The sequence below is a fragment of the Tigriopus californicus genome, chromosome 12 (assembly GCF_007210705.1).
Source record: "Tigriopus californicus strain San Diego chromosome 12, Tcal_SD_v2.1, whole genome shotgun sequence".
NCBI classification, from domain to species: domain Eukaryota; kingdom Metazoa; phylum Arthropoda; class Copepoda; order Harpacticoida; family Harpacticidae; genus Tigriopus; species Tigriopus californicus.
In genome coordinates, this window is record NC_081451.1 from 9,749,886 (window position 1) to 9,773,320 (window position 23,435).

The 23,435-nt window shown below is 40.3% G+C and overlaps 3 protein-coding genes across 4 annotated transcripts; 2 read left to right on the forward strand and 1 right to left on the reverse strand.

Annotated features, from left to right (window-relative positions):
• Positions 1-2,684: 2,684 nt before the first annotated feature.
• Positions 2,685-4,645, forward strand: LOC131891337 (uncharacterized). The gene is made up of 3 exons (XM_059240863.1): positions 2,685-2,868; positions 2,930-3,057; positions 3,410-4,645. The coding sequence occupies exons 1-3, from the start codon at positions 2,784-2,786 to the stop codon at positions 4,145-4,147; spliced, it is 951 nt and encodes a 316-aa protein (XP_059096846.1). The 5' UTR covers positions 2,685-2,783; the 3' UTR covers positions 4,148-4,645.
• Positions 4,646-7,538: 2,893 nt separating this feature from the next.
• On the forward strand, positions 7,539-11,432 carry LOC131891335 (glutamine--fructose-6-phosphate aminotransferase [isomerizing] 2-like). Of its 2 annotated transcripts, XM_059240860.1 has the most exons (8): positions 7,539-7,645; positions 7,717-8,073; positions 8,843-9,151; positions 9,240-9,293; positions 9,633-9,784; positions 9,940-10,620; positions 10,675-11,004; positions 11,068-11,432. In XM_059240860.1, exons 1-8 carry the CDS (start codon positions 7,639-7,641, stop codon positions 11,329-11,331), a joined length of 2,154 nt encoding a protein of 717 aa, XP_059096843.1. In that variant the 5' UTR covers positions 7,539-7,638; the 3' UTR covers positions 11,332-11,432. The 2 variants fall into 2 exon arrangements, with proteins under 2 accessions (XP_059096843.1, XP_059096844.1); XM_059240861.1 differs by lacking the exon at positions 9,240-9,293.
• Positions 11,433-15,444: 4,012 nt separating this feature from the next.
• On the reverse strand, positions 15,445-21,826 carry LOC131891339 (uncharacterized; the record flags this gene model as incomplete). The annotated part of the gene is given in 5 exon segments (XM_059240864.1): positions 15,445-16,017; positions 18,168-18,702; positions 20,044-20,097; positions 21,229-21,416; positions 21,479-21,826. Coding segments are annotated over 4 exon segments (816 nt in total). The 3' UTR covers positions 15,445-15,949.
• Positions 21,827-23,435: the final 1,609 nt, after the last annotated feature.

Here is a 23,435-nt window from a genome sequence, read left to right on the forward strand (position 1 = left end):
AAAAGGAGAGGACTTAAATTGAAGCCCTGAGGAGCATTCGACTTGACGTCATTCATATCGTTAATGGATCCTTCGACTTTAACTAATTTGCTTCTGCCACAAACGAAACTTCTAAAGCAATTGAAAACCTTACCTTGGTCCTTATATCGTGGAGCCTATTGACTTAAAGACCATGATCTACCTTGTCAAAGGCGTTGTCAAAAGCCTTGGCATAGTCTAGATAAACTACATCAACTAATTCATGACTCTCGTCCCTCAATGTCCCGCAATATTCGAATCGGCCTATAATTACTAGGGAGGAACTGATCTCCATCTTTGAAGATTGGAATAACGTGAGCTAACTTTAGTGAAGAGGGAAACTTGCCCAGAACCAAGATACAATGTATCAATTACGAGTAAACAGGAGCAAGTTTAAATAACCAAGTACTTCATGAAAGCATTAAAAGAAAATTAATTATGCTGACCACATAGAAGCTCTTTATTTACTACAATACTTTTGAAGCACAGTAGAACCCTGCTATAGTGAACCACGTTGTAATGAAAACCCCGTTTTAATGAATTTTTTTTGTAAAACCGACTCTTCACACCATGTGAATGCTGCTTAAAGCAACCCCGTTCAATGGAAAAAATTCAAATCTCAGAACCCCCTAATGAGGAAAATTTGGGCATGTAGAAATTTGGCCACACTGCAGAAATTTAATATTTCTCCATGTCTAAATCTAATACCAGGAATGATGCTACATTACAAATTTACAGAGATTTTCACTCCCATTTATCAGATAAAGAACCGTGAAAGCAAAGGCTACAACGTAGACTTTGGGTTCGAGTTATTCTACTCACTGAAATGTTTCTCTTAATTTTTGAATTTAGTTATTGTGTGAATGCACTTTGCTTTAAGATGTCAACAAAAAATTCCACCCAAAACCAACAGACATGCCACTGCGCAAACTGCAATGAATTCTCTCATCCATTCCAGAAACTTTTGGGAAAAATAATGACCTCTTATTAAAACTCAATAAACTAAACTGAATTTTAAAAAAAACGTGTTCGGTAAAAACATGTTCAGTTCAAAACTGATAGCAAAGAAACTTACCACATTACAAAACAAGCCTTTTCTACAAGTTTCATTCCGCCATCTTCTACCACATCTTTGGCTTTAACGCCACAAACAACTTTTTCATTCCGCCATATGCTGCCACATGTTTGTCTTACCGCCAATTGAAATTGAAGCCCGGAAACGACTTTTTCATTCCGGCACTTTTGAGCTATTTGGCGGTGATTTCCGTCATATGGCAACCCTAGAAAGATCAGCAATGGTCAGCTGATTGATTCTTTTTCTGTCTAAATAGAAACTCTGATTAGATATCCCAGGGTGAGGATTATTTGATTTGTTTGAGCCTCCGAGATAAAAAGAGTCAAATGTGAAAAAAACCTTAAGAACGGAAATAGATGATGTTGATAGTTAAACACTGCGACTTGACAATATCCAATCTTATTCAGCACCTGTGCACATTTTGCGACCTCAAAAAGTGAAACCCCGTAAGAGTGAAAAGCCCTTTAAAGTGAATATTTTGCTTCTTCCCACAAATATAACTTTAACGGACTTTTTTATTGTTGAATGATAGGTCTATAACTTTTAAGGATTTAATTGAATCTGAAATGCTTTTGCAGAAATTTGGACATCAGTCTTAAAATCAAAACTTTCTCAACTCTCAGAGTGGATGAGCTCTCCAGTGTCAATGTAGACATGCTGGTTTTGACACAATTTAAGGTAGTGCTGACACCTAAGTTCAATTTCATGTCATCCCAACAAAATAGAGATTAGTTGAATGAATTTCAAGTTAGATTGTGACCAAGCTATGGTCCACAAAGTGCTTCAGCGTGCGTCAGACAAGCACAAAAAAGTCAGTTTTCCTTCTCACCAAATGTCATTTTTACTGTTAAAGTCAAAACTTGATGGACATATATTGGTAAAGTGGTCCAATGCAGCATGTCATTTCAATCATTAGGATGTTTTCTTCCTGATCTTTGGAGGAAAAACAAGCTTGCGCAATTTAAGCGATGTTTGATGGGTTAAGTGTTGTGAAAAAAAATGTTCAACCAAAAGTAGAACCACATTTGTTGTGACAGGACCAATCCAAAAAACAACGAGTGCGATGCAATTTTCAAGAGCTCAGAGTACAAACCTGTAACCTAAATAGATCCGCATACAGCCGACCAAGGATTAACCATACGTTCGTAAAACAAGAATCATCTTTGGTTTTTGAGCTTCCACAATTGGTTCTTTGTTTTAAGAGTGAAAGTAGCCAATTCCCCATAACTTATCTTGTTTTAGTAAGATGATTGTAACCATCCCATCAAAAATGGCAAAAGGTAATCCAACGAATCTTACTCATGTCTAGACAGTCGCCAAAATCTATAAAGAACAAAGTGAAATCTATCATTCCCAAGTCCTAAAAAATAGACATCGCTATCAAATATTGGTTGACCTCGAAATATTTCAATATCGAACAATGCTGTTTAAACTCAATTTTAGGCATTATCATCAATGTTCCAGAACAATACTTGAAGGTTTGTCTCTCATCAAAATGATGAGGTCACGTAAAAAAAAACAAGTCAATCTATCCGTCAGATCGACATTTATTTGACAGGATATGGGGAGAATCGCCAACATATAAATGATTCTCTCCGGTCTGATCTGAACACCATTCTCGAATCGAAGCTTCCCCAGGAAACATCTGATAGTTGAGACACGTCTTACGCAGTTTTAGTTGTGATTCCCCATGCCGGAACATGGTCCAACTGCAAGAGCTCTAACTGTGATAGCATTGATTGCCACCCTCAATGACTCAGCCGCCACAGCCAGAGGTAAGTTTATCATTTCCACTTCTCTTTTTCGTTAGAATCTAGACATTGCTTTTCATTTTAGAATTTCCTGTGGAGTCCGACAATTTCCACGGTATCGAAGCTCCATCGGCAAGACTTCAACGTTCCTCGCTTGGGGTCCAAGATGTTGAGCGGGAATTGCAGCAGCTGCATCTGATCAAACAACTACAGGTAAGGGGTAGGAACACAGCAATATGCACACAAAAACACACGAGAACATAACCCTAATTTTTGGCGAATCAGATGTCTTAATGAACAAAAATGTGATGCAAATAAGCAATATTTTCTTTGCTGATTCTAAATCCCAGAACTTGTCACAAGACCCTTAAATATCGAAAGCCACAACTCAAACCTGATTCAGAGCACCATCCAAACATTTTAGGAACTCCCTATTCCAATTACAATCCTAAATCCAACAGATTTTAGAATATGAAAAAATCATAGACACTGGTATACTGCTATGCTCTAGCGTCACCCTGATGGAGAGAACAATACTAAGTTCTAACACATCCCTACATTTCAGGAGTTCCATCACCCACATTCAATGGCCCCCATCCATGTTGAGATCCCAATCAAGCGTACAGTTATTCCCTTAAAACGGTCCCCAAGGGCCACCAAGGAGGAAAATGTGGACATTTGGTTGCGCGCTCGGCGCGCCGGTCACGCTACAAATCCTCAGAAGGAGAAGTCAGCTGATTCCTCAGAGCAAAGGCATGGAAATTCAGGGGAGGAATTGATTAACAGCCGCCTGAGTCGCAGTCCCTCTTTAGACTTGATCCAATCCAACTGGTTGCGCTCGAAGAAGGATCAAGGTCAGCAGGGTCAAGCGGTGAAGCCCAGATTGGAACGGAGCTACACCAACTTTAGCCCGGACTTTTTCCTCAAGGCCAAACGAGCCAGTGGACGGACTCGCCAGGATTACTCTGATTACACCCCCGAGTTCTACTTGAAGGCCAAACGAGCACTGGACTTCTACCTCAAGGCCAAGAGGTCGAATTCGGCCAATGGCCATTCTGACTACACCCCCGACTTTTATCTGAAGGCCAAACGGGCTTTGTTAGGACGTTTCCTCCCCACCCCTGAGCCCCAAAACCACCAAGATGTGGCGCTTATTCGGCCCCTCAATGACCCTGGTCTCGACCACATGAGCGACTTCCTCAGTCGTGACTTTTACTTTAAGGCCAAAAGAGCGTCCAAAAGGCCAACTCCGCCCGAGGAATCTCCACAAGACTTTTTGGCGGATTTCTACCTCAAATCCTAAGAAAATGACTCGAAGGACAATATGTATACCATGATTTTAGCGAATCCAGTTCCAAATGCTTAGTATCAATTGGTCATGTTTCTTAGCCGTATGTTCCAAGAACAAACGACCTCGAAATGTCAACCTTTTTTCAGTTGTTTTGTTGAGGGGGAGGATTGTTTTTTTAACTCTCAATGTGGATGTCTTGCATTACATAAGATGTTGTTAAGCCCAGCTCTCTTCCCAAGGAGAAACTTGAAGCCCTTCTTTCTCAATGATGATTCTAGTACTAATAACCCCCATGATGATGTGCCTATTTCAAGCTTAGTTATCCCTCACCTTCACCCCCAGCGGACGCAAATGCATTTCAAAGGCGACAATTCCTAAAAATTCAGCTCCCGAAACCAATGAGGACAGTAATAACAAGCTCATCTTCCTTAAAAAAGGATGGGTTGACCCGTGCATTTAATGTGTTTTGAACCATAGAGCCAATAAACTCAAGAAAGTGCACGTTCAGCATCTAATGACTTCGTCAATCCATTAAACAAATACGTAAGGTCTCTGAAGGCAGGAAATCAAAGTTTGCGGAAGTTGTCAATCTGAATAATGCAACTAAAGTTGGCAAAAAAATAGGTTAAAAATGAAACAAAAAGAGCAAATAATGCAGCTATCTTACTTTTTGTAAACAGAATCATAAGCAGAATGCGGAAAGAGGAAAAACAATGGTAAGTAAAAGTATATCTAGTACAATAATATAAAAGTGATATAATCGGAGGAAAAAATTATGAAATAGGTAAAAAGAGAAACAATAAGGTACGGTACGGTCAAAATGATTTTGGATCGCTTTGTTTGGCATGGTATGAAAACTCTATGCAGAAAGTGGGCAAGAGAGTGTTTGGATTGTCAACGATCAAAAATTCAGTGCCACATTAAATCTTTGCCTGGATACTTTCCCGTTCCTAATGACCGTTTTGCCCAAATTCACATTGAACCTGTTGGCCCTTTACCTTGTAGCCAAGACTTTACTCATCTCCTCACCATTGTTGACCGCTATACTCGCTGGCCTGAGGCCATTCCTCTTACCCCAACAGACACAATCTCCGTTGCCAGAGCCTTGGTCAACAACTGGATTGCTCAATTTGGAGTCCCAACGCATCTCACTTCTGATAGAGGAGCTCAATTTACAAGTCGTCTGTGGGACAATCTAGGTCAACTCTATGGCACGTCACTTCATAGAACAACCGCATACCATCCTTGCACCAACGGACTTGTTGAACGCTTTCATAGACATCTGAAGTCGAGTTTAAAGGCAGTTTTGAACTTATCTGGAGCAATGTGGGCGGACCATTTACCTTGGGTCCTCCTCGGCATAGGTACTGAACCCAAAGAGGACCTCGGTGTGTCATGAGCAGAGATGGTTTTTGGAACAACAGTTGCTGTGCCAGGCGATTTCCTTCCATCATCAACCACTTCAAATGCCCCTTCGGATCTTCTGAAGCGTCTACGTGAAGTAGTGGGAAAGCTTTCCCCTCTTTCCACTAGTTGTCATTCGCCAGTTACCTCCTTCCGACCCAAAAGACTGGATAGTTGTCCATATGTTTTTGTCCGCCGTGGGCCTCAATCCGGACCTCTGCAACCCCCTTATTTGGGGCCATTTAAGGTCCTACAATCTGGCGAAAAGACCTTCAAGCTCGACTATGGTGGAAAGGAAGAAGCCTTCTCTGTAGATCGCCTAAAACCTAGTCATGTTGATAATTCCGCACCTATGCCATTGGGAACTGTGCCTCGCCGGGGTCGCCCCCCTCGTAATCAGCCTTCTTATAAAACCCCTGCCATTTCTAATCCTTTGCTCCCTCCCAGCAAACTCCACCGTCGCAATCCCCATAGAGAGTCCCGTCCTTTTTGTTTTTGGGACTCCTAGTTTGTTGTTCTTTTGTTTTATTATCATTTGTAATCTCGTTATTTATGTTAAATCCCCGACCACTTCATTGGGGGAAGTTATGTGGCCGGATGGTCACACTGAGAGAGAATACACAGCTGGATCTTGAGCTCGCTTTAGCATCATGATTTAGGCAAAGGGAAAAAAATCTTCGTGGTCAGTAAGAAAATCACACAGCCCAAACGCCCCCTTGGATTTGAACTTTCATCGGTTTTGTTTTAAGGTGATTCATTCATTATTCCGCTCAATAAGCTAGGCTTCTTTTCATTCTATCACAACAAAAACACATTGAAAACTGAAAGATGAGATGAATAAATATTTTTGACGTCACAGTTTGAGCATTGAAAATAATTGTTAAACACAGTGTTTCCACAACCAGAAAACACCCTTTAACAGACTGTCAGCTGTCACCCATTTGCTCTGAAAGCTAGTCTGCCTTACTTACTCTTGGCGGATGCTTTATGATTTGGGGCAATTGAAATTACACTAAGTAAGGGAATTATAAGATTGATATCATATGATTATCAGTTATTCTACAAACGGATGAATCGTCAAGAACGCACCAACCTTTACTTCACCGGTAAAGGCCAATGCAACATTTCTTTATAAATCATTATGTGTTAAGATTTCAATTGCCTTCTTTGAGCCATTTTTAAGTTAGGGCGCCACAACAAAACATTCAATTAGGCCATGTTATTAAAAGGTTAGAACATAAACACCATTTGAGGGCCTCAAAAGTAATCCAGTCGACAGCATGTCGAGCATGTTAATAAAGTAAATATCTTATCCGTCAAAATAAACATTTACAACTTACATGAGGCTAAATTGATATTCCCTTTTTAGCGTTAGTTACTGGTCTTCATTGCATTTTTCGATGTATTTCACAAATAATGTCTCCTTGATTCAAAAATACCCCAGTCACTAGCATGTGGAGCATGTTAATGAAGTTGTGAGCATCTTATCCGTCAAATTAAATAATTACCAGTTATTTGAAGTTACATTGATATTCTCTTTTTAGCGTTAGTTACTGGTCTTCATGCTATTTTTTGATGTGTTTTACATATAAAAATGTCTCCTTCATTCAAAAAATTGCCCAGTCATTAGCATGTCGAGCATGTTAATAAAGTGAGAATCTTATCCGTCAAATGAAACATTTACCAGTAACATGAAGTTACATTGATATTCCCTTTTTAGCGCTACTTAGGGATCTTTATGCCATTTTCTGATGTATTTTACATATAAAAATGTCTCTTTAATTCACTTTTGTGCCTTTTCAGAACATTCGTTCAATACACGTGTATCCCAGCCAATTGAAAGCGACATATTTAGCTGAATCGCGATATCTCCAAGTTGTTTCAATATCCCTTATTCCTTAAGACCAGGTCCGAATTCGTCTAACAATAAGAACGACTTGAGAACTTGGCCGATCCCGTACAACTTCAGCGTGTTCCTCTGAGCTTTCTTCTTTCCACGTTGTTCGATAGAAAGCCACTTCCGAAACTGATGACATAAACAAACACCGTGTTCTCGTTTCCACCAACCTGATTCAACCTTCTTCATCCATTTGGCCAACATGTGTGGTAAGTTCTCTCCTGACTTTATTCCAATATAAAGCCATCACGAACCCATGAGGGTTGATTTTCTCTACTAGGAATATGTGGATGCGTGTTCTTCAATAGCTCCGTTACGAGTTTGGAGCTACTCCGCCAACTCCAACAAAACATGGCCAGAATGGAATATCGTGGTTACGATTCCTGTGGAGCGGCCATTCAATGCCAATATCGGGATGGAGACCCCGGGATTGAGTTATTCAAGGCTGTGGGCAGTCCTTCAGAGAGGTTTTGGCCCGTGGTAGAGGCAGGCATAGATCAGATTAATCCTGGTTTGATCCAGCCGATTCAATTAGGAATGGGACACACCCGATGGGCGACCCATGGGGAAGCTGGTGTGCCCAACTGTCATCCCCATGTTAGTTCTGATAAGAGGGAGTTTGTTGTGGTGCATAACGGTGAGTAATGAGAGGGTATCAAAAAGTTTATTTGCAATAACTGACTTTGTATTATTTGCATGAGTGTTTTGATACCCTAGAATGTGCATGTACAATTTGGACCTTGAAGCGGGAAAAGAATGATGACGTCACCACAACTTTATTGGGAGGTCATTTGAACTTTTGGGGCTTAAAGCATAGTTCTAGGTCATTTATCCTTGAAAAGAGTTGTTCATCTAACATTGAATTTTGTATTTAATGATTCATAAAACATATGTTCAGTCTGAAAATGTTGCTTCTGGACCTGTTTGTTTGCTCCAAGCCAATTCTCAGAATGACTTTTTTGAATTGCTAGGAAAGATTTAGGCGTTGCTTAAAGGACCTAATAAGATTCCTTAAAGCGCACAAAAAATGGTTTACATTCCTACCGCCAGAGTGCGCCGACCTTCACCATGAGCCAAAAAACGCATTTGTTGTTTGCTTAGGTAAGATTGAAGAACAAAAACTGAAAGATTGAAAATTACGAGCTAGGAGCAAAACTGGGAGAGAGAAATAGTTTTTACTTGATGCTCATTGCATTCTGCTATTTGATTTCAATATATACAACTGGAGTTTATGAATGTCGTTACACAGACATGAGCAGCCATCTTGATTTTCTTTTTTGCAACTCATGTTCACTTCATTTCATTTGAATGAAAGTCAATCCAGAGCAAAAAACCAAAATTACAATAGAAACAAACTATATGTCACAAATGAACTTACTATCATATGTCTGACGTCATTTTTGCAGGACAAATCACCAATTTTGCGCAAATTCGAAACTACCTCAAGGCTCAAAGGAATTGGGACTTTTACTCGGAGACAGATACCGAGGTAATTCCCAAGCTCGCCCTTTACTTCTACGAACAGACGCCCAATGCCACATTCCCCGATGTGGTTGAACAAGTGTGCCAAGTTCTGGATGGGGCGTACGCCTTGATCTTCATGAGCAGTCTCTTCCCCAATGAAGTCGTGGCGACCAAATGCGGCTCGCCATTGATCATCGGGGTCAAATCGGATTCGCGACTGCATTTGTCGGATTGTCGAACAAGCTTGAAAAGTAGGTTCGCCCCAAGGACTGAAAGAACGGCTTTCCTGCTAATCCTGGTGTGGTTTGTCAACTAAAACCTGACGGTTCTATTTCTTAGGGACTGAATCGGCGGCATATGCTAATGCTGTCAGGGAAGAGGTAAATGGATCAGGTAAGCGTTTTAGACATCATCTTGATTCACTGCTTTGTGAGGTATTATTTATTGTTTAAGACTTTCAATGAGTAAGATTCGAAAAACATTTTTTTTTGAGGAGATTTCGCTTTCACTGCTAGTTAACGAATTTAGAGCTCTTGGGAGAGAAGCGTCACTCACAACCAGCCACTTGACACTCTCAACATTTTTTATTAGTTTTCAGAAGAGTGTTAGGGCAAGAAACTATTTCGTTATTTCCTTGACTTCGCAACATAACTTCATGTGGCAAAAGGCAATCCCAATTGTACATACCGTACCGAAAAATTACCTGAATTTCATAGTTTTGTTTGATTTTAGATGGTGCTGCAGAAGCTGGTTACCAATTGGATGAGCCAAATCATATGATCTACAAACCAAGCGATTCAAAATCCAAGCCCAATGTCCAGTACTATTTCTCCAGCGATCGACCGGCTTTAGGAGGTATCACTAGCTATTGCCTTGATTTACACGTAAGTACTCGTCTTCATGATGAGCAAAACTACGTATAACTAAAAGTTGCACGAGTTGCATTTGAACCGGTTTTCATGGTCATGATTTTGAAAAGGCACACTTGTCGACTTTCCTCATGCCTCATTCTTCCAAGAAAATAACATTTTCGCGATAGGATTTTGACATTGCCCATGCTCGAGGAAATGGCGAGTTGGAGATATCGTACAAGTACCCTGGATCCATCGCCGATAGACATCTCAAGTACCAAGAGTTTGACCAAATATCCGAGGAAGAGAACACATTCTCCTGCAAAACTGAGCAGGAGATCCACCAACAACGATCCACGATTGAATCTGCCGTTCGAGGCCGTGTGGATTTCGACAATCATACAGTGAAGCTTGGTGGAATCCAGGCCTATCTCCATGAGATCAGGAGGAGCAATCGTATCTACATGATCGGCATGGGCACATCCATCCATGCAGCCTTGGCCACCCAACATGTCTTGACCAGCCTTACCAACAAAAGTGTCTCCGTGGTTCAAGCCACGCAATTCATTGACATGGGTGAACCCATTGCTAAAACAGATCTGTGCATTTTTATTTCCCAATCTGGCGAGACAGCAGACACAAAGGCTGCATTGGATTACTGTAATCGGGCAGGAGCATTGACTTTGGGGATCACCAACGTTGTGGGCAGCTCAATCTGTCAAAACACCACTTGTGGGATCCATGTGAATGCGGGGGTCGAAGTTGGTGTGGCATCAACCAAGGCGTATACCTCTCAATATATTTGCTTGGTCCTTTTGGGTATTGCCATTGCCCAGGATTTTTTCAGCATGAAAGGCCAAATTCGCGAGGTAAGTTTGAATGCAGAGGTTCAAACCATTGTGCTTTATCTGAAATGCTTCCAGATAATTGATGGTCTTCGAGAATTGCCCATGAAAGCAGAAGAGGTTCTTAATAATAAACAACAGCTGAAAGCGCTGGTGGAACTGATCCAAGAGTGCCAAAATGTGGTCAAAGAATGCATGATGTTTAACACCGACAGATCCAACTCCCTGTACATCTTGGGACGAGGCTACCAATATGCCGTGGCTCGTGAGGCAGCTCTCAAGATTAAGGAGATTGCTTACATGCATGCTGAAGGCCTTTGCTCCTCTGAACTAAAGCATGGACCTTTGGCCATGGTTCAAGAGAACTTCCCTGTCATCTTATTCGCCGTCAATGATCAATTTAAAACGGTAGGAGATGAATCAAAATTACGCCAAGTATCTCTTGAGTTAACAGGTATCCTTCTTTTTCAGCATGCATTTAATGCTATGAATCAGCTGGTTTCCCGAGGTTGCGTGCCTTATCTGATTATTACGGAAGGCGATGAGGTGGAGCTTGAAAACAACTTCAAGAATAAGGCCGAGGTTCCATTTCATTTTGTCCTGCCCAAGTCCACGCCCTGCCTCCAAGGAATCTTGGCAGTGATACCTATGCAACTCCTCAGCTTATACCTTGCACAAGCGCGCGGTTGCAATGTGGACCAGCCACGCAACCTTGCGAAATCTGTTACTGTATAAAATCTTGGCTGAAGAGGATCTTTTTCGAACATTCCATGAATTGACGCAAACTTTTCCAAGATGTCCATCGACCGTAAATAGAGCTTTGATAATTTTTCAAACGCCTCGTTTGAACCAACCAAAACGAACATATTTTAGGGAAGCCCACTTCAAGGGGGTTATTTTAAACCACAAAGTATGTTCTGAAGTCTCGGCTCGATTTAGATTTAGGCCTATCAACGACCAATGCAAGGAATCCAATCTTCAAGGCCAAATATCAAAAGGCTGACTTAACGAAATGGATCAAAGCTTGCCTCAAAGTCTGGTGGGTCTGCGAATGCTTCCATCTAAACAGCATCATGACGTTGTTTTGTACAATCATAAATCAAGGAGTGGGTTAACCCGCCGTGTGAACAGATAGAATTTCTGCGTAGTTGGTTATCCATTTGCATCATAACGGAGTTGAGTTTTCAGCCACTTAAAATTTTCCTTTTAGAAGTGCTTGGGACTTTTTTGTACAGTCCTTCTCAAGTTGGGATATGTGTACTATATAACGCATTGATAGCGTTTCAATTCATGAATGATTTAAACGAGATTCATTCGAATGACTCTGTGACCGTTTAGATTGGCTTCCTCATAAGGTTATGTACACTGCTTTTAATCGAGTTCCTATAACGTTTTGTGTTTATTAGTGATGTTATTCTTGGCTAGAAACGTGGTCAGTAGCATTAAGTGAGTCTTGGCATCACAGAATAGATCTCTTTATTTCAATTACAGTGAAGTAGATATAACGAAAGATCTTGATCATGACTACACCAAACCAGCAGCTTCTGTCACGTCCTTGGATAATTATTGGCAAGGACATTCTTCGGATCATCTTTCCACAAAAGCAAAGAAGACCATTTCTATCTTCTTGGTTTATATCTTGACAAATGGCTCATCATTTGCATTGCCTCTACTTCTTCGCCTGTCAAAAACTATCGTCGACCGGAGAGATGCCTAAATGCTCTTGTTGCCAAAAACTTTGGAGGTTCATGGGTGTTCGCGAAGAATTCGCCAATACGGTATATTTTACGGCGCAGGAACTTCCGCTCTTCCTTTCGGATGTGCTCCACATAAAATCCATCCCAATTTTGCGTGTTGTGCGGCGGGCTCGGACAGGAGCCCTGTCACTGGAGGTGCGATACACAAATGAGAAAACAATGGTTCTCCGATCAAAACATCGAGACCCAGTTCTCCAGAGGATGGATATTCCTCAGTAAAGGTTATGTTGTGGAGATGGGCGAAGTCGTTTCTATTGAGGGTTATTGGCTTAGTTGGTTGAGCAATACTGAATATTGTTGTCGCGGTGATAGGACTCGAAGTATATGGACCCATCCAGCGATTGGATTTGAAATTCCATGAATCTCTCCTGATACGTTTAGAACTTCCGCAACCAGTTACGCTCATTTGAAGGTACTGACGTGGACCATCCAGGCCAAGATCTTGAGCACACCTCTGCCTTATCAGATTTTCCTCAGTCGCTGCATCAAAGAGAAACCTTACTTTGCGGAGCTCTCCATCCCCAATGTTCTTGATGAATCCAATGCAAGTGTGCAAAATTCCACTCACCTATCCATTTTGAACTTGTTTTGCCACGCTGACCGTCAATTGTAGTGACCGTAGGGGCTTAATGTGCGTTTTGAGAGCACCTTCAAGCCCTCGAGAATCCAGTCTAGCTAAAACAATGAAGTCCACTTCTCTTCCTTCTCGGGCTCCTTCATTGTTCAATTTGCTGCCCTCAAATATTCGTAGGGCTTATGTAGGCGTTGATCCAGTAGCAGGATTTAAGTCAGACTTGGACAAGTTTTTGACGAAAATTCCTGATCAACCTTTTATTCAAGGGTTAGCCAGATCAGCCAACACTAATTCGTTGGTCGATCAAATGATATATATAAATAAATAAATATCTCGTCTTGAACTGCTGGGATTCCAATCCCAGCAGCGGTAAGGAAGTCCGCAAAAAGAAAAAAAACCCATATTCAAGGTTGAGCCAAATCACGCACCTCTAATTTTTTGGTCGATCAAACGATATATACAAATAAAAGTTAAGTAAAATGAAGAAATTTCTCGTCTTGAAGTGCTGGGATTCCAATCACAGTAACGGCAAGGAAATCCGCAATAAAAAAGTATCATGCTTTCATAAGTGTGAAAAATTGTGATGCCATAATAAGAGGAATTCTTTCCTACGTTACTCTACATAAGGATCAGAGTCAATTTCATCTTTCCTACTCATTATCTGTTTAACAGATGAAAAGTGAAATAAATAATGGAGCTATTTCGTGCAGAGGGATAATCCTTCATTCGTTTGGCGTCTACTTGGCAAAGTAATCACGCTTAGTTTTAGTCTTAAATAGTGGAACATTTCTTGTTTTTTTTGCCCTGATGTCGAAGGGAGTTATCCTAGGGGCTTGGGATGCCCAATTTAATTAGAACACCACATTTGGAAAATTGTTAGAATGTATGACCAGTCGTCCGTACCATTCGTAGGGTATCTCACTGGATAGTTTTTCTCATGGAATGTTTTTAGTTCTGTTCACTGACTTTAATTACGCTCGTTTCATGCTCTGAAAAGGCTTATTAATAATGTTTCTCAGAGACAAACAGGGGTAAAAAGTGGTCCAAAAAATGCCAAACAAAGGTGCAAAAATAGACTGGAACGATTCAAATGAAATCAAGAAAGAAGGCGTGTTCAAATATTTTTTTAGGTAATACCAATTTGAAAGACTTCTCTTAAAAAGCCAAATTTGAACCAATTTGGGAAAAAGTGACATAAATTTGAATGGAATGCGTCTGGAAATGGTCCGTTTTGCTTATTCTTCCTTTTTTTAGAAATTAATCCGCAGTAATTATCCTTGGCAAGAACAAAAGACAGTTTTTCATTTTCAAACAGAGAAGTTAGATAGCATGGAGGAAATGAGAAAAACAGGAATTGTGTGTTTTTCGGTGTGATTAGCCATGGAGTGCGCAAGTAGTGCAATGGAAAGCTCGAACCACGAAATCGCGGTGGGAATCATGGAGAGAGAGTGCCCAATGAATTCCATCTTCAAGTTCAAGCATTCACCCAAGAGGTAACGCAAAACTGAAACGGCTTCTAACGAGGTTTCAGAGAGCTTTCCACTCCAGTACTTGCGCACTCCATCGCTTAACCAGTTTTATGAATAGATACCTATGACAAAAATAAAAGATGTAAAGTTTGGTCTCAGAATCCAGTACCCTACTGCCTCTTTCCGTTTATACCTCGGTCAAAGAGCTGTGGCAAAAGGAAAAATCGGCCTAGCTCCGCTGATGTCCACCACAGACCATATAATGACTAGACCTTGCATAGCGCAAGGAAAAATGCGAACGCTTGCCTTCATCAGCTGGTACATGAATTTTGGTGTACAGTGACTCATGCTTTTTCATCCGCCAGCGTGGCCGGATTCAGAGTGAGTTTGTCACTGATAGCATTCGTTGAAGCCCTAGCGATTGTAGGTCGTTAGTACTGATCAGGTAGTCACCCTCCTCTTTTTTGGTGTACAGAGTTGTTGACACAAAATCCATTTTCCTCTGCACTGAGGTTAGGCCAATGCGACATCTAGTCGTTATATGATCTGTTATGTCCACTGCTTTAGTTAAAGATCTCTTTGGATAGCGTCAGTTGGAGGAGGTGAGTCTGGCTCGGTAACCAAGCTAGACTATCACGTTTTTCTTGTTTGGTCATGTCATTGTCCGATGTCAAATGGGCTCTATCTGTGGTTAGAGCTACCATTTAGAAGTTTTGTTAAGAAGAGTAAGGGACGAGAGTCAAACCAAGGATCTTGACCATTACATCAAATCTTCATTTCTTTTATCTTGTTTGGACTAGCTTCAACTTCTCCATTTGTTGCAAACTTTGGAAGATATATCTTTTCATCCCTTTTTAAAGCCAAAATATACAAAAAAAAAAGTGATGAAATATGCTTTATCTACTACTCGTAGTAAACCTGTAACAATATGAATACTTTTTGCCCTCTCTAATAAAAATATCCTTGATGTCGTTAACGGAAGGATAAGAATAGTGAGGCAGACTCTTTGGATCGGCAGAATTTGTTCGACCTTCTGTCCTTTGGGTGATCATGGAACTGCTGAAGACACTTTATTGAAATTTTGAGATCAGAGATAAACTGGATAAGGTCACGATTATTTGTATCTTATTGGCCGATAAAAAGGTGGATTGTGTGATATGTGCAAGTATAATATGAAAATCAACTAGAACATCGAGATGATCTAAACCCAAGTGAGTGTGTACACGTAGTCACATGAACAGGAAAGAAAACCAGAGCTTTTCGATATGAAATAGGTATGCTTTTTGAGTACAGTGTTTTGTGTCAGATGCATCATTTGTACATCCGTCTTTTTGAAGCGTGTATCCTCCCAAATTTTCAACGACCCAGTCCTCATCAATAATGAATGAGAAACAAGAGAGAATAAGAGAGCAAGTTAAATTGGTAAAGGCATTGTGTGCTTTTTTAAAAGAAAATGCCCATGTCAACCTCCAAGTCTCAGCGGATAGGTTCTCCATTATAACGGATAGAATGGTGGAAAACCAGAGGGGTCTTTGTGGATTGGAGAGCATTCTTTATTCTTGGTTTGAACGATGGGCCCAATAAGGATAGGTTTCCACTAGTTGGTCGAAAATAGCTGTAACTGAGAGAGAAAGGAAAACAAATAATCGGTTTGGAATGCCTTGATCCTGATTTAGAGAAGGGAATGGACTTGGAGAATAAACCTAGGATTATTTTTTCTTTATAATCCTCACATGTCATAAGGTTTGAACTGAAATGCCTGACTTTAGAATTGGCAAAAATTGCCAACTGAGAACGATCTCAGAACGGTCACCCTCCCAAATTCAATGCCAATCAATTTGATGTTTTAGGTCAAAAATATATTTTGTGCCATCGTCTTCGTATGGATTCATAACAGAAAAGCTATTATCAACAAGAGTGATGTCATTTCTTTGCGAAAAGTTCTTTTCTTTTCAACAAGGCAAAAAAGTCGGTTCAAATCGCTGAAAAAAACACTGCGCAAATTTGATTTTGTCGCGTGAGTTAACTCAAAACCCTTCATAGCCCTACATCACCGCGGACGATAATGCTGGCGATTGTAAAATTGAAGAAAGGGAATACAGGGCTAAAATGTACGAAATGCGCCTCCCTGATTTCGGGCAATCTGATTTGTTGAGGGAGAATTTAGACAAACATTTGACACAAAGACTGAATTTGTCCTTTTTATTTCAATTTGCCGGCTTGTTGAAGGAAACAATGTTCTGATATAGGTTCATAACAGAATTGCACCAAAAATGACATTTTATGAGTTTTGTAACACAACTCACTTGAATGCACATAAATCAGGGTGCTCCACCACAAATTTCCTTAAATTTCCTCTAATTCAATGGCTAATGCAAAAGAAAGTCGACATCCATGTTGGTCAATAGGGTTCCCAGCTCGGATTAAATTGATATCTAACGACATTTGATGGGGGCTTTGTTCACGAAGGTGTTTGGATATCTTCTAATTATGAAAAAATCAAATCCTTTAGGAATGCACGTGTAAAGGTCAAATTGAGGGCACAACTTTTATCATTTAATCCATTAGCACAAATCACCAAAGGAGCTAATCCAGCCGAACCAGAAAAGAAACTTCTGCCAGGGTGACCATTTCGGGAGCTATTGCTACGGAGTGGTTAGCTTAGCGCAGGTGCCTATCAAGAGAAGGGTCTCCGGTGGGATTCTCCTCTCCGACATTAATCAAGGCAATCTTTAGAGACTAACCACTCCCACAGACAAAGAACTAGTCTGTTAACGCCCATCGGAATAAAGAATGGACAATGCAATGGCTGGCCGGCCGAGGTTCAAGCCTCCGAGCCTAGCACCACTAGCACAGATAAAACGGACAATTGAGTTACTTTGAGGGTGATATTGTGTTCAAAAAAAACCCTAGTGGTGAAGCTAAAAATTTCATTACTTATTTTTACCTAAGGGCCATGAAAAGAAAATACTAATTTGAAGCTACAAACCAGAATGACGTCAGCAAAGAAATCCAAAGAAAGTTCCTTTAACAGTTTTTCTTTAAAATTTCAAAAATTGACAATTTATCTGCTATTCATTAATTATGCAAAGTGCTCTTTGTTCGTCGTCTACTTCCATAATCTACAACTGAAAGTGATTAATAAGCTATTTTGTTCTTTGAAGTAATTAGAATGGCTTCAGATCCCTACATTTTAACTCGTATATTGTCCTGGTTTTTAAGTTTTTTTTCACGGACACTGCAGCTCCTTTTTGCCTACCTATCCCCGATCCAGAGGTTTCACAATCTACTTATGAGGTAAAAACCTTGAATTACGGTTTATAGCCCCCTTACGCTGCACGAAATATGTTTTACGTTCTGCACTTCAGAGGGCGCTTTGTCACTCAGTCCTACCAAATAAAGAGCCGATTGGGCGGATTCATTAATTTGAATTATATTTTGTTTGTGTTGTTTTTCGCGAATTATATCAAATTCTTATGTATAATTTGTGACCCGGGTCACATAATGTCCGGAAAAGAAATCGCTTTCAAGGCAAGCCACCGGTAGTTCATTTAGCAATCTACCGTGCTTCTTCCCGTTTGGTTTCGGCTGTCTGACGTTGCAAATAGGGGCCCTTATTAAGTTCAAGTTGCACCTCCCAAGGATCTTAAAACGTTTTGCTTCTCTCTCTCTATTGACTAGTATTTGCGACCTTGATTGAGAAACACAGTAAGGAGAACAAGGTCAGTCTTAAACAAATGATGAAAACACTCTTGAAATATCAAAGGTTACCTGGGTCTTCTGAATACGTCTCGGCTGAGCCAGAGTCCATGTTCTCCTTCTTCATTCGAACGTCCGAGAGGTCCATTACTGCATTTCGTTTCACTCCATCCTGGAAGTCGATCGTCTTCTTTTTGAGCCGAATATCTGAGAGAGGCACAATATGAGGCGATTCCTCCATGAAGTCCTTCTTAATTCGAATATCCGACAACAACGGCCTAAAGCCGTACACTGGCCGATACCCCATCTCAGGTAACGTCTTCTTGATGCGGACCGCGGAAAGCGGTACGCTGTCCGTGAAAAAGTTACGCTTCCGTAATCTGATGTCCGACAAGGGGAATTTGTAGTCGGTGGCTCGACGTATCCGGATGGCCGAAAGCGGGTTCGAGTGAAACTGAGCGGACTTCTTCATTCGGATATCTGTCATGATTGGTCGACGATCGTCCTCGAAGTAGGCGGGCTCCTCTGGGGCGCGCTTCTTCATGACCCGCGAGACTAGTCTGTCAATGTAATTTTTATACAGGGATCGAATCTTTGGATTAACATCCTGGAATGAGAAGCGCCCGAATGAAAGAAAGACATTTCGTAGATTTAGGAAGGGTGGGGGGGGTATTAATAAACCTCTACAAAAGTGGACAGACAGGCTAACGATGAGAATGAGCATTTGTGGTCTTGGTCAAGACAAGATGTTTTCATTCCCACTAGTTGAGCCCTGTGTTATACAGAAAGGGGGAAAACAGTCTCAACTCCATTTTGCATTTTTGGCCAAAAGTGATCAAAAAAGGGTCAATTGTCTATGATTTGGGCCATCGTATTTTGTAGCTGCTGTGTCGTACATCCGCCTTGGCCGCATTTTTGGCCAAAAGTGATCAAAAAAGGGTCAATTGTCTATGATTTGGGCCATCGTATTTTGTAGTTGTCTAGTGTAGATGATGGATACGCTAGCCATCTAGATTGCAAAGCCTATATGTAATGTGTTTGGCTCTTGGTTGCAGCATTTACAATAGGCAACCATTTATAAGTTTGATATTCTGCTGCAAGTGGCTATTTGATAGCTGCATCACATTTGTGCTTTTCAGTTGTCACCCATTGGTTTTACACAATGGTCTTCCTGGGTTGATATAAATTTGGAGGCAAATGTGCCAATTGCTCTTTTTACATAGTGTTACATAAATCTTATATGAAATAGGACACCATAGGAACGCAATTGTTTCTTTTGCGGTTTTGTTCATTATGCTTTGCAAAGAAGTTTATTCAGCAATTATACATTGCTTTTGCCATGAACCACTGGAATATGGACAGGAATACCAAGGTCAATAATTGACATTTTGAAATTAAATCAACTTAGTATTTTTATTTATAGCTTAATCCCATGACTCAGTTAAATATTAGGCCCACTCAAAACCCATTGATAGCTCTTTACAGAATGAATTGGGTAGCCCTCTTCTGGTTATTGATTACAAAAAGAAGACCATGCATGCTTTGTTATCTTTTGCACTTAGAGAGGGCATAACTTTTGATCCTGTAGTTTGACCATCTTGGTAAAATTTTACATAAGGTTTGTTGAATTCCCCCTAATTTTGTTAAAAATGGAATTTCATTGAGATTTGTCATTTTTGCCTTGAGCTGCAGTGTTATGGTTCCACCCTGTATAGTAGGTATAAAACCCAAGATTTGAGGGTGCAATTTTTTGATTAAAATTGTTAAACAGATTTGTTGAACCTTGCTTTTTTGGGGCATTCATAGCTGTCATCAGATTAAAACAAAAAGATCAAATTCCGCTGATTAGAATCAGAGTTCCACTCAAATTCCTAACCTGTCCGTCCACTTGGCAGAGGTTCTGTGTGAAAAAAAAATTAAAGGATGTAAAAAACGGATCTTTATTGACCTTTTGCGTCAGGATGGATAGAGCAAAATCCAATGTGTCGGGATAACGATGAGGCTGAAAACAGAGAAACCGACGGATCTTGTAGATCAACATGCTTTAACAATGATTATGCCATGACGAAAAATTGGCACTAGTGAGCAACATTGTCAAAAAGAGGTCGATTGGTTGTTTGTCGTAGTTTAAACCGTCATTATACAAAAAACTGGAGAGGCAGGAAAATATTTAGTGTCTCGTTTAAAAATTCAAGGACAAAAACATGCCATTATAAGAGCGAAATTGATTCAACAATGCGTTATCAGTTAGTTTTGAAAGCAATGTCAATCCAAGGCCCCGTCATGAAAGTGCCATATTGAGTTCACTTTTAAATGTCTATATTATGGACTTTTATTATGAACCTATCCCTTTTCATAAATCCATTGGGAACAACCCTTGCACGAGGAGATCAAGCGATAGTGCATATTATCGTAAAGAATATTTGGTGAATGGTCATAAAACTCTAACCCGTGATGTTCTACAGTAAAATGAATTTCTTATTACGAAGTATTAACACTTGCTTCTTTATCAAAGCTTAAAAACCATCATGATATGAAGTGGTCGGATTAGTTTGACCTTTTGATTTTTTTTCTAATCTCCACGAGTACAAATATACAGATTTTGAGAAAATACGGAACTCCTTGGACATTGCATGTCATGTCATATCAAGATATACATTTTAGGATAGTTCATGTCGTAAGAACCATGTCATAACAAAATATTCAAGAGCATTTAAGAAACGTACATTTTCTTTTACATTTGAATGGGCTTTTCATTTATTCAGTTCAATCTTGTAACTGTAAGTACACGACAATTTTTGTCATGTAAGTCTTTGGACGAATCTGGACTTGGACACTTTGACTTTGAAGGAACTAAAATATCTTCCTCTTCTAGTTTCTGGTTTACTGAGACATCTGTTTAGTCGGAATTTGGAATTGAAAGTCAAATCTCGAAATGATTTTTCTCACTTGAGGCCATGATTTACTATCTTAAAACCTCGTTTATCACGTATCTCGTTTAAGCTTTTAAGTTGATTGTCCAATGTGGGGAGACAAGAGACTAAATTGGTTTAATCCGATTACATTCAATGCCACTTTTTTATGGTTCCAATGCAAAAAAAACATGAACGAAAAGAAAATCAAATGGTCTTACCGAGTTCTCCTCCAAGTAACGTAGAACCCAATCCAATTGATCCGCTTGTGGAAGTTGGCTCAGACTTGTGATCAAGGCCTCGGGGTTTTGAAGCGAAGGCTGGAACAGATTGGCAAGCACCACAACAAAGGCCAAGGAGCCGATCCATGAGCTCTTCATGTCTTGTCAAACGGTCCTGGAAATCTAATCTGAAATGCAAATGGAACTTGAAACATCCCTCGGGAATGAAGCGATATACGGACTTGTGTACTTGTTGGTTTTAGTGGGTGGTTTTGGAGCGATGACTGGACTTTGATGGTTGGATCTGGTCTCACCTTGAACTCGATCCCAACTGAAAGGTGTTTTGAGACGGCATTGAAGCGACGGCTTTTCCCTCACTCGTTGAAGAAGCGGGCCTTTCTACTTACCCACTTCAGTACTTACTCACCACGTGAATGTACCGTGGACATTGTGCATTACATACCATACTCCTTAGTTAGAGCTCTAGCTCCGCCTGAGACGAACCGGAGGAAGGCCTGGATTCGTCGAAAACCCGGAAGACTCACAAGTTCTGTGACGGAACCCACTTACCCTATTCAGTCAAGTATGAATAGGCTATCTAAGGGATGAAAATGTCACTGATGATTAGGGGTCGGAAAAATAGTTTGTGCTTTTGGTCATAATCGTTTTTCTTCAGGTTATGAAAATCAGCCAAGATAAGTTCCGAAAACGTAAAAAATAATAAAAAAATATGGTTTTATCTCCTTGGATATTCAAAAAGCTACGATGGTTATTAAGGCAAGAAATGCTTGATTATTGTTCTTTACAATCTTCTTGCTCTTTACATAAACGGAAAATTGAATTCCAATGTAGACTCATATCTATGACTTCTAAGTAAAGTCTTATTTTGAAGCATTCCGATGTCATGGTCCAACACAAAGTAGATGAATGGTCTCAAAAATCAAAACCATCATTATGTGAGAAGCTGAGGCAGTTGGGTTAAAAAAAGACATACAATATAGTACATGGAAAAAGTAAAATACCCCTTCAGTTACCTGTCAATGCAAAAATGCATGCATTTTTAGGAAAAGTAAAGGAGTTCATTAAAAATGGTAACATAACAAATGCAAAATGAATGTAAATGTTTCGCCCTTCCGTTTTTTGGGTATACTAGTGTGTAAAAGCCGTTATATGGAATCTACTGTACAGGGTGGATAGATACCAAGGGCTACTCTTTATGCCTTTTAAAAAATCCCTCCCCCGCCCTCAAACAATTGCTTGATCCTATCAAGTCTCAAATTTTCATCGAAAGGGATTATTGAAAAACCTGACACCATATCATGAATGAGCGATGGTAAACACCTGAATTTTTGCCATCTGCAGAATGATTCCCGTGATCCCAGATCTTTTCCCTCAGTCTGGACTTTTGAAAAGGGATTCGCCGTTCTTGCTTGAAGTAGGATGGACACCAAAAGGCTGAACCACTTCCCTAGGCTTTCTTGCCGGTCTTCAGCATGACCTTAATTTTGGTTCTGACATCAAGACTGCACTCACTTGCATTTTCTAATGCTGTTTTGGTGACAAACGGTGGGACGAGTAGCAGGGGTGGGATGGTAGTACATTGGTCAATCAAACAAAACAGACAATTATCCCTTGGACATAATAGCAGGATTGGGGTGATCTCAAAGGGCGATAGAATATCGACTTGCTTAAATCTCAATTATAAACTATAAAATTTAAATGCTTCAACAAGCCCCCGAGAATCCATGCTAGTTAAAGCACTGACGTCCAACTCTCTTCTTTCTTGGGCTCTTTTATTGTTCAATTTGCTGCCTTCAAATATTCGTAGGGCGTATGTAGGCGTTGATCCAGTAGCAGGATTGAAGTCAGGCTTGGACTAGAGCCACTATAATAGAAGATACGCGCATGAGATTTTTGGTCCCAAAACGTCGTTTCCATTGTACTGTGGTTCTTCAGTTCACCCCCAAGGCGGCTTTTCCTGTGTTATGTATTTACTTCATTGTTGTAAAACGTAGCAAGAAAATGAATTGTGTGCATTTAAAAAACAAATCTATAATCTTTAAGGCCTTTAAAATGACAAATTAGTCGGGCCGGAAGGTTGACAATCTCTGATAACGCAACCCTGCTTCCGGCTGTGTTAACAGGGATGCCAAAATGTGCGCCTACAATATTTGTCATAGCAAATGTCAAGACTTAGTTTCTAATTC